This window comes from Dendrobium catenatum, unplaced genomic scaffold, assembly GCF_001605985.2.
Source record: "Dendrobium catenatum unplaced genomic scaffold, ASM160598v2 fragScaff_scaffold_1548, whole genome shotgun sequence".
Classification (NCBI taxonomy): Eukaryota; Viridiplantae; Streptophyta; class Magnoliopsida; order Asparagales; family Orchidaceae; genus Dendrobium; species Dendrobium catenatum.
In genome coordinates, this window is record NW_021320010.1 from 1,008,210 (window position 1) to 1,020,298 (window position 12,089).

General features: G+C 36.3%; 1 protein-coding gene across 1 annotated transcript; it reads right to left on the reverse strand.

Annotated features, from left to right (window-relative positions):
* Nucleotides 1–1,898: 1,898 nt before the first annotated feature.
* LOC110103327 lies at nt 1,899–2,722 on the reverse strand. The gene has a single exon (XM_020831999.2). It carries the CDS (start codon nt 2,639–2,641, stop codon nt 2,261–2,263), a length of 381 nt encoding a protein of 126 aa, XP_020687658.1. The 5' UTR covers nt 2,642–2,722; the 3' UTR covers nt 1,899–2,260.
* Between the last annotated feature and the right edge of the window lie 9,367 nt (nt 2,723–12,089).

Consider the following 12,089-nt stretch of genomic DNA (forward strand, 5'->3'; position numbering starts at 1 on the left):
CAAATAATGGTCCTTCCAACCTTCGTCGCCCAGACCTCCGTCGACCGCTGACTACGGTCGGCTACAGTCCTTTCGACTTCTGTGGCCAGACAGCGGTCCTTCCGACCTCCCTCGTCCACCGACTATGGTTCTTCCGACTAAACGAACACGTCAACAGTGATTCTTTGTATTCCCACCATATAATGTACTCCATATAATGTATATCAAGCCAATACCTTCCCCCCAAGGAAGGGCCTCATTTGTAATCGACTGCAAATAATAATGGATTCATTCAAACTGGGCCAGACCCCGTGTTTTTCCCTTTTCAGGGTTTTTCCACGTAAAAATCTTGGTCTCTTATGAATGCTACACCCTCTCTTTTTATCTGATTGGGCGCTGGATCTTCTTACAAAGCTGAGACGCTAAACTTTATATTTCTCTACCGCCATGAATACTCCATGACGCAACAAAAATATTCTTGAATTTCAGCCTATTCAAATTATTCAATTTTAATTCGGCACAAAATTTAATATATTATGCCAGTTGATTCAATTTAAATCAAATATAAATTGAGTTCTATTTAATTATAATATATGCATTATTCAATTTTAATACAATTTAAGTTCAAAGCATTTATTTTTAATTTGCTAAGTCAAACAATTGGAAAAAGGAGAGGCACATCCGCTATACGTTTAGGCATTGTTAGTACCGGTTAGGATTCATCATTACCATGGCATCAGCAAGTTGTTGAAGTTGCTCTCTGAATCTCCTATGTGATGAATTGGTCAGTTCAAATACTGTGCTGCTTATTTTCTAGAAGAGCTTGTTGAGTTAGCAGCAAGAAAAGAATAATTGTTATTGACTCAGCCATCTGACCTAAATTTCTATATTTTTAGGAGCCATGTGCCATCTTTAAACCTGCATATGCCATAACTTTTATGACAATGTTTGCAATGAAGTTCTAGAGTAAAATAATTTCTAATTGTATGTGCCTCCTCCGTTTCTTGTATTTCGATTTATTTGAGCAATTATTTGGCTGACTTAGGATAGCAGAAGTAATGGGGAAGTTTTTATTTGGTTCTACCTACATTTCTCATTGCGTTTCGCCCTGCTGTAATGGTGATATCATAAGGATGTTGCTTCGAACAACATTGCAAATGCTATGAGGCCCATGAGAAATCATAAATCGATCCTCCTCTCTCTGCTCGAGTGGGCTCTCATATGCTTGTTGGTACGAACAGGTCGATATGTTTAATTCATCCGAAAAGTCCATTAATTCAGTGAAATAGACACAGCTGGCATGGTACATTGAGAGAGAGAGAGCCAAAGATTTCTGAATCTAAGTAAATTGTTGGATTATTCTTTTATTAGAATTGATCTGTGAAATTTTCAAACATTCCATTAGAAATCTTACCATGAGTCTGGGCTAGATTCCATTGAGTGGCAATGATATAATCATGTTTAAATAGTGATTGCAGAAAGCACATTTTGTTAGTTCTAATCATGATGATGGCTCAATGGATCCATTAACAAAGGTAATAAATGTTATTGGCTGTAAAGATCATGAATCATGGACTTAATAGTCCATGATGGATAAATGATGCCATTCAATTTCTTTAGAACAAGAATGTGATCAGGTGATCTAAATGTTGAACGAGAAGTATGAATTTGATGCATCGAAAATGAATATACGTTGATGGTAGATGGCCGAAAAATAGGCAAGAGACGAATCAAAATTATAGGAACAGCTCTCAGTCTGTAGAAAGACAAAAACCATGAAGCTTTGAGAAATTCAGCAAATACAACGGCAACATGAGACCTGGATCTACATAGAAAGAGCACCATAAGCATCCAAAACATTAAATCAGCAGCACGACAATGCACATGAAAAAAAAGAAAAAAAAAAAAAAAATCAACGATCACTGTAATCGGCTCTGATGCCTGTGAATTTGATTTACACATAGGGAAGTAAACATACAGTTAATATGGTAATCTATGACGATGACATTTAGCGATGAACACATAGAGGCAAAGATTACTAGTCTCGAATTATTTTTCCCGGTCCCCTCCCAGCATGCTTGACATCTGCACCACGATTTTATTTCTAACTTGATATTGTGCCAAGGGGTAACGGCACCAACACTGATTTATCAAATATAGAAAAAAAAAAAGAAAATAAACTTAAAAAAAAAAAAGGGAATCTTGATTTTATTGGTGATTAAGCTCTGGGCAGGAGAAAAGATCTGATAAAAACTTCAATTCAAACACTTTTATTGAAATCCTAGTTATTGTATCCGGATCTGCGGCGAACATCGCTTGCTAGGCGGGAGGCGATTGAAGAGTGATACATAGCGTCGTGGAAGCTCTCTGTTTCCAGCATCCTCATCCGCATCTCCCTCGCTTTCTCCTCTGTGAACCCAGTGAAGATCCGCGCTGAGCTCTTCCGACTCTCCATCGCCGGATCCGTCGCTGCAGCCTTTTCTGGCGAAGATTGATCTACGCAGTCGATATAGTCCGGCTGCGCTCCCCAGCCAAACAACGGGGTCCACCAAGCCCCGCCGCCGCCGGTTCCAGCGCTTCTCCGACTCCGATCCCTTCTGGGTCCTCCAGCGTTCGCCTGTACCATTGCCGGCCGAAAGGTTATTGCCATTCCATAAGCCATTTCTAGATAGAGAAATAAGAAAGTTTATTTTTTGTTCGCTTTTTCGGGAAGAACTTTTAAAGGAGAAACAAACGAGTGGATAAGGCCGAAGCTGGCGTGGAAACATGTGGCAAAGATCTGGCTGGAATCCTATGCGAGCCTTTTCGCTTTTTCAACCGTCCACAGTGTCAGTGCTCTTTTTCGTTTCCGTAAGCGGTTTAAGAAGACGAAACTGCGTCTGTATATCCACGCCATTGATTTTGATAATAAAACAAGGGGTCTAATTGATCCGCATGAACGATCGGGGTCGGCCCGTTTTTTAGTGGGAGGATTTTTTTGTCGGTAAGGTCGCCGGACTGCTTGCGTGGGAATGAAAATGAATCGTTTGTCCGAGTGCGGCAGCCCTTGGAGTGGAATCAAATCACATGCGTCAATAAGTTCAGTCGGAAAGAGATTGAAATTATTTATAAAATTTAAATATTATTTATCTTAAATTAAAAGGTTATTTATCTTCATGTACTTTAACTATATAATAAAACTAATGAGTTCTACGTTTTCTATTATTTGATTTTGAATAAAGTAAACACAAATGATTTGTATTGAAGATTTGCAAGTTGGTTCATTTAATGAAATTTATGTAAATTGGAAGATTTTCAAACGCATCAAACCTGAACCCTCAACCTGTGCCCACCATCTTTCTTGTATGCTAAAAAAAAAAATATCAGGAATACCCATTTAAAATCAAGTTCATCTTGTTCAATGCTCAAGACAAGTTGATTGAATTAGATGAGCCGATCAAGTGAGCTCATCAACGTCACAATGAAACTATTAGAATAATGATAAACTCCCCTAAGTTAGAATGAATTCATCAAAATCATGGTAAACACATTAAATTCACAATGAATTTCAAGAGTCACGGTGAACTTGCCAAAGTTATAATGAACTTCTTTGTTTACCTTTACACTTAGTCTAGGGCATGAATAAAACTAATTGTCGGAGGACTCAAAGACCTTTTAGAGACAATTCATCTGAATTATCAAGAAAATATGCTCTATCATGAAAATAATTTGCCAACATTGAATGGCTTGAAGTGAAATCAATAAGCAGCTTCATATGGATAAATCCCTATGGATTGAGTCTTTATCATTCAATCAATCTTTTGTTTCACGTATTCTAAATTGCACACCTCATATTTTATAGATCAAGTAATCAATAAGTCATGATATGTATTTTTTACTGGTATAATCAAAATGTAAGCCTTCTTAAGCGACGACCCTTAACTTAAGTCTTTAAATATGATATTAGAGAGAATGTCAGTTTAAAAATTATTATGTTTAAGTAATCCTTTATTGTATTAAAATAGCCTCACTTTAGGATTTTGTACTTTATGATTTTGTATAGGAAAATCCAAAGAAAAAAGAAGAAAAATGATGAAAATACCTGGCATCGCAGTGTTGGACTCTGGAGCACCATGGCTTTCAAGATAAAAATCTGGCCTTAAGATAGAGAGTAAGACGCCGCAATGTTTAGGTCTGCATCATCATAGCGTGGTATAGTGACAAATTGCCAGAAAAACTAAGCGGTGGAAAGGGCGCCACTACATTGAATCGCTAGAGCGTCACATTGTGGAAGCTAATCCATTTATCATCCTAAAACATTGCCAATATGCTTCTTACATTTAAAAGTAAAATTGAAAGAGAATATTAATAGAAATGAGATATTATGTTATTAAAGGATCTATTAACGGAGTTATTAGGTATTGAATTCTAATGTTTAATCCACTAAGTTAACATTTTCTAAAAAAAAAAATTAAAATATTATGTTCCAGCAAAGTAAGATAAATCTAAAATAAAGCGCAATTAGATTACTTGAGGATATGTACTAGTTTAAATTTGGAGGATTTTATTTGGTTAAAAATTGTTATGTTTAAGTTATCCTTTATTACATTAAAGTTGTCTCACTATATGATTTTGTGCAAGAAAGTTAAAAAAAGGACGAAAAATGAAGAAAATACCAATCACCACAATGCAAGACTATAGAGCGCTGTAGCACTCAAGTATAAAATCTAACCTAAATTCCAAATAGGGTGCCACAATATGTAGGTCTTCAACACCATAATACTATGCAAGCATCGTAGTGCAAAATCACCACAATGCTACAATTTTTTCAAGGGTGGCATAACACTGAATCGCTAGAGTAATGTGGTATGGAAGTTAAATTAGTTATCATCCCAAAACAATGCTTCAATTTAGTTAGAGCATCATGGTGAAGCACCTTATGATTATAATGTCGTTAGATCATTTTAGGAGCGATGTAATGCTACTACTTTGAATATCATGGTGCTAATGTCTCTTATATGTTTGTAATATAAATATCATGTCCAAATTTATGAAGGTGGCTGGCTAGTTTTCACTTATGCTTAGTCCTAAGCAAGGTCTAGTAAGGAGTAGCTAGTGTGTGTAAGCATGGATAGAAGAATCATAGCACCTGAAAGTGCCTATATTTATTGTTACAACGAAGAATCTGGTTCTATCCTTCATTGACATTATTCTTATATTTATTTTTATAATTGCAGTGAATATTTATATGATTATATTAAGTTCATTGAAAGGCTAAATTATTTTACAGACTTATGATGTCATAAGAATGCATGTGTTTTATAGAGTAGGTCTAAGTGCATAAATTTTATTATTATTATTTCTAATTTCTTTGAACTTTATTTAATTTGTGTACAAGTCATGAAAAAAATTAAAATATCATGTGATCTGTTTCTCGATGGAGGCATAATGGAATAAGTAAGGGAATTAGAATTCTGTACTTTCAAGTTTAAACATATACTGGCCTACAACTTTGGGGTTGTTAATGAGATAGTTCAACTACAGTGAAGTTCCCTTTATTAATGAATCTAAAAAACTTAATATGGATGAAAAGTAATTAGTACTCTAATTCATAACATTTATTAAGATTGACCAATTAATGTACACATAATTTCTTATATGTCATAAGTTTAGAAACATTTGAATATAGAATCTCATCCTAATAAATTAGAATAAGTTTACTTTCATTAGAACAAATTTTTTAATTCTTGTGATAAGATAAATCTAGAAATGAATATAAGTAGTAATAATTTGGAATTGAGATCTTTTTAATCCTCATGGGAATTATACTCAATTGAACTTAATATTATTTGACACAACATACGCACTTACATAGTATCCATTATAACCAATAACTGCAGGGTTAGTGTTGTGGCACACAATTAAAGAGAACCAAGGAACTCAAATAATTTGTACTTATATTTTTGCTCTTCATATAAATCCGATAAAGTTAGGGAGCTACTCACTCTAAATTTTATTTTTCATTATGTTTAGTTATGTACTTTCTCTTGTTATTCTTTCCTGTAAGTGTAAAATGAATATTATGTTATTATTTTGTACATATATCACCATGAAAATCCTTAATTTAGTTGATATTCTACAGGACTTTTGAGGAAAAAAGGCTTGATATTAGAAATTGGTTCGAGCACCATAGAAACACGACACATGCCGCTGCAGTGCTATCAAAACCTAGGTTAACTTGATCAACTAGGGTTGACCATGACTTGTGTTTTGGTTCAATGCACTCCAAATCATATTTAGGATATGTTGGAAGTGGTTTTAGGATTTTTCTTAACAAAACCATATTAATGTTTAAGAGAAAGAAAATTTCAAGGTTTTAGGGTTTTGGTGGCACCATGGTGAACCATAGTCAACAATGGTCCACCAAGGGATCAATATTGGCTCAATCCATTATGATATGATAGAGGTCATGATCAATGGGTTTGGAGAGGCTTCCAAGGTCAAATTCCATAATTTGCATGATAGTGGCATAGACTATAAAATTTAAAAGTTTTGTAGCCTATGATTTTTTTTGTAGCCTATGGAAATGCTTTACATTTAAGGGGTTAGGGATCTTGAAATACCTCAAAAATGATGTGATTAACCCTAGAGATATGCCTAATTAATGTGAAAATGATGGATCATGAATCCATGGTCATTTGGTCAAGTTTAGAGGTGATTGAAATTTGTCCAAAAATAAGTTATAGACATAGGGGTTTGGGTTTGGTTTTGAGCATTGGACTTTAGTGTTTTTATTTATCAATAAGTTTGATCAATGAATTTGATTTAAATTTAGTTTGGTCCTAGATTTTGAGGAGGTTTTTGAATTTGAAATGCTCAGGACATTAGCAATCAATAATGTCTGTTAATGCTTGAATATATGATCAGGTGGTCGTCATTGGTGACTTTCATGATGGATTTGATGTTTAATTTTTGCTTGAGTTTGAACTGGTCAATGAAACACTATGATTGAGGGAATTTTTGTTTTTAATGATCATATCACTAACTATCATTTAGTATATATCACATGATTTGTCAAATGATTAAATTGTAATCAAGGGTGATTATCTAGTGATGATTTTATAGGTTAATGATTAGGTCACAATGCTAAAGTATAGTAATAAGTTTGATTTAATATTTGGGATGTATCTCTTTGATTAATGTGCGAGGGTTGGATTTTTAATATGGGTAACTAAACTCACCCCAATATGAGGTCAACAAATAAATCCTGAATAGTTGTGATGAATTTGAAAAGTAAATCACACATGTTCGCATTAGCCAAAGTGATTAGTAGAATCCATAGAGATTTTATTGACCAAGACCTGAAAGAAAATTAATCCTAAATAGGGAAATTTAAGTTTGAACTAGGATGGTTCCACAAGGGCTTAGTCCACCACTATCAAGTGTTCATAATAAAAGAAAATTTGTATTGGGGTCTTACACCTAATCTTAGAGGATCAAATGATCAAATGGAATGAAAACCAATATGTGGGGACTTACACCAACCATAAAGGATCATATTTAGATTTAAACTAGGATGGTACAATGAGGGGCTTGCTCCAACCTTAGTGGGTTCAACGATACTAGGAAGGTGTCATGAGGGGCTTGCTCCACCACTACTTGATGATTATAGGAAAAAGAAGCTTGTATGTGGGGACTTATACCTAATCTTAGAGGAACAAATTATTTTATAAAAAAAACGTAAGTATAGAGGACTTATAGAAGACCTTAGATGTTTTATATAAAAACTAGGATGGTGTCATGAGGGGCTTGATACATAATTAGTGACCACGGTGGGATAGGTTTCTCTCTCCATCTTTAGATTATATATTATTCTCTCTTGTGTATACTCTAGGTTATGTACTCCTTAGTTAGGTCCATCATATTCTTATCTAGGGTCTTCCCTTGTTAGGTTCATTTTTCCTAGGTTAGGGTCCTCCTTAATTAGGTTCCTTTCTTTCTGGCCTCCTAGGCTATTCAGTCCCTTATACATTTTCCTTCCTTTATTATGATATTATCTCAAACTGATTATTTTCAATCTTTTTATATTTATTGGCAGACAATTCCATGGCATTCTTTGTTCCTTCTGTTACCTTTAATTTTGGTTCTAACATGCTGGTGACACTTCTAGAGTCCCTATAGAACAATTCTTTTGCTGGAGGAATCACTTTTGGTTCCTTTGCTAACTCAGCCTTTGTCACCCTTGGTAGGTCGACCCCTTCTAAGGCAGCCACCATTTCTCCCCCACAGAGGAGAGACCGCGTAGCCATGAGCCATTTTGGACATCCAGTTGTTTGGCGGATAGCCTGATCTCCTGCTTATCCTACTTATACTAGTGTACGTCCAGTGCCTAGGCCACTTCCTGTTCAGCCTACTAGTCCAACAGTTTGGAAACCAACACCTATTGTATCTATTATTCAGACTGCTTTGGTCCCTTATAGCTAGAAGCTAGTAGTTACCCCTTCTATTGCTCCAGTGGAGGTTGCTTGTGTTTGGGTTCCCCCTCCTTCTTCCTTCTCTAGGAAGAGCGGTGCCTAGACTGATCCCCCTTTGTCCTCTTCTTGTTGGATTTTTATTTTTGCTTGACTCTCTCATCTAAAGACCACATAGCATACCCTGGCACTCCCTATACTAGTAGCTACTATTCCCCAGTTCTTTAGTTAGTGGGTTTAGACTTAGCCTCGTCTTATACTGTTAGTCGTGGGAGAAGGTCCTAGAGGAATAGAAATAAGAGACTATAATTAGTCGCATCTTAGGAAGCCAAATAGAAAATGGCATATTCTATGGCTAAGTAGGAGCCAATTCAGCGGAGGGTGGTTCCCTTATAGTAGGAGCCACGCCTACCTTTAGTTATACAGACTCCTAAGGTTATTGTTACCCTTGAGATTGAGGCAGTCTAGAGAGGATGCTTTTCCCTACTGGTACATAATGGTGATGAGAAGGACATCACTTACATTATAGTGGCCCCTCTTATTACTACTACTCCTTCACACGCTAGGGTCCCTCGTGATGATGCTGCTATAACCCTCACTTAGAGGATTAAAAACATTATCTACATAGTGTGGGGTAGATGGCCTATTAGTAGGGAGAGGTTACTACATAAGATCTCTCAGGTGCATACTCAATTATAAAGATAGTCCTTTTGATGAAGGTACTGATGGTAGAGAGGATAACCACCATAACAATAGACTGATACAGTTCCCTCAATCAGACCTCAGGTAGGTGTTCCTACTGTTGGATGATACCCACATCATCACAGACTTAGATAGTAATTAGAGCTTGCCTGACCTTAGCTTAGCTCAATTATTATATCCCCTCCTTTATAGCCAGAGGCCCTATTTAGTCCCATCATAGTAGATAGGTATAAACATGATGATATGTAGACTCACCTCTCGAGGTAGTGTAGTCAATTTTGGTAGTTGGATAATTAAATTCAATTGCTCCTTTAAGATCAGAGGCAGTTTTGATGATTTGTGATACTTTGGCAAATATTATTAATGCTGTTCCTCTTGATGGTTCACTAGTCCTGGTAGATATAGTTCATGTTTCTAGTCCCTATAGGATCTCTTCTCCTATGGGCCCATACATAGAGGCTTTTTATTAGACATTCTCTTAGGATATCTTACTTGAAGAAGAGTTTAATGGAGATGTACCTATGCACCGTGTATGTGTTGTCATGAGATGAGACCTTTTAGATGAGTAGAGAGAGCTAAATGATGATGAAGACCAGGGAGAGGTTGAAGTAGGTAGATTTCCCCAATCAGTTGAGATAGATGCTATAGTTTTATAGTTACAAACTTAGATGGTAAGATGACTAGATCCATGTAGCGATGTCCACTCAATTGATAGTGTTGGGGTCCATGCCCAAAGTTATGGGCTTAGGTACTCCTACTATATCCAGGGATGAGCTAGCAGTACCACTTGTGTTAGCACCAGACCCTGTAGAAGTGGATAGGGTATAGAGAGCAGTTCTAATGGCACCAACATCAGTTACTTCCAGTACCCCAACCTAGAATCAATCAGTGTAGTTCTCAACTAGGCAGATTTAGGATTTGATTGCATAGAAGGTCGAGCAAGCCATTTCCCCTAGGAAGTCTAGAGAGGTAATTAGCAGGGGTTATCTTTACCCAGTAGTGTATGAGCTGGAGCATAACCCTCCTTATTTTGTCCCTCCATGGTTAAGAGTTTTTGATGGGTTTAGAAACCCAAGGCAGTATATGGCTCAGTATTGGGCCATATATTACAACATTGGAGTGAGTGATGCATTAATGTTGAGGTTGTTCATCAGCAGCTTAGTTACAGTGGAATTTGCATGGTATATATATCAATCTTCCCAATGATTCAATATGTACCTTTGTAGAGCTCGAGCAGTTATTCATTTAGAGGTTTTTTAGTGATGAGCAAAGAGTCATAGTGGGTGAGTTGGTTATAGGCAGACATCATCCCTATTAGAGCTTACATAATTATATAGTCTGATGGAGAAACCTCAATCTTTAGTGTAAGCCTCAATTATAGAAGCATCATATAGTTAAGATTTTATTGAAAAATATAGATGGTCTTATTGCTCCTTACTTTATGGGTTTAAATATCCAAACTTTTTAGAAATTGTTGACAAAGGTAATTAGTTTATAAGACAACATAGCCACTGCAGTCCCTCTTAATGTTGAGAGTCAACCCCATATAGACCTCAATAGTAGGAGTTTTTAAGGGCACCTCCTTCTAGGAGAGGGGAGGTACATAATAATTTTGAGCCAAAGATATAGGCAAGAAGCCCATGGTTAGTTCAGCAGCATAGTAGCCATCATACATAATTAGGCAGTAAGTAGTATAGTCTAGACCCTCTCATAGGACTCTAAAGAGTCATTAATACTTTTAGGAGAGGCTTGGAAAGGATATCCCTTTAAAAGGGAGAGTGTGAAGAAGATATTTAAATTCCTTATTAAGAAGAATGTTTTAACATTCCCAATAAATAATAAGGTGGAAAAAGAGGGGCAGACAGATCATCCACTCTATTGTCTATTCCATAGACATGTTGGGCATGTCATTGAAGACTATTATGTGTTCAAGGATAGAGTTGGGAGACTCATAGCCTACGAGAAGATCCACCTACATGACAATAATTTGGTATAACCCTAGGGAAAGATTACTCAGATTGTTCAGATGATCTCAGGTTCCAGCCAGAGTGACAGTTAGAGTGATGGTCAGAGTAGTGGAAGTAGATCACCTCATGGTTCTGAGGGAGAGTGGTAGCTAGCACTCTCTTATAAGATAAAGAGTATGATCAAACATGCAATTTAGAGTTGAGAGGAAGTTGTAATACAAACATATTTTTGGATTATAATTTTGATGATAGCAAATAAATCTTATTTCACTATGACTGCCTTTTTTCTACTGACTTTTCAGGACTCAAAGATCGAACGGAAATCGGAATCAGCTCAAGATTGGGTAGATTAGGATTGAGTCAGTCTGTAATTTTCTTTTTTCTTTCTTGAGTCAATTGTAATTATTTGAAGTGACTGATGTTGAGTAACCCTACACACACACACACACTTGAGAGATTTAGAACTTGTGTTTTTACTCACATCGTCCAGGATGATATTTATATCGTCATGGACAATCGAGTTCAAAATAGAAGATCTAATCATGATTTCTTAGTTAAGGTAGCCATAATTAACCAATCGGCTTGGATGATACCTGTATCGGCCAAGACGATATGCTCAATACAGAAAGAATTTGATGCCATGATCAATTTATGTATTCCGTATTTTTGGAAATTGGCCAGAACGATCATGATATCGGCCTCGACAATATCACATAATTATTCCTAAATTGATAAAGTAATCAAGAAAGTAATTAAGGATAATTGATATGATCACATCATCCTAGACAATCGCAGTATCAGCCATGACGATCTATTCAAAAATCCTTAGTTGCTTCTGGATGATAAATATCGGCCAGATCAAATTCAGGGCGATGCTCTGAATGATTTTCCTCTGATCGGAACTAATCGGTCAGGATGATTGTGATATCGTCTGAGATGATCAAGCAAATTTTCAATCATCCAGTTTGCATTCAAGGCGATGCTCTGGCTG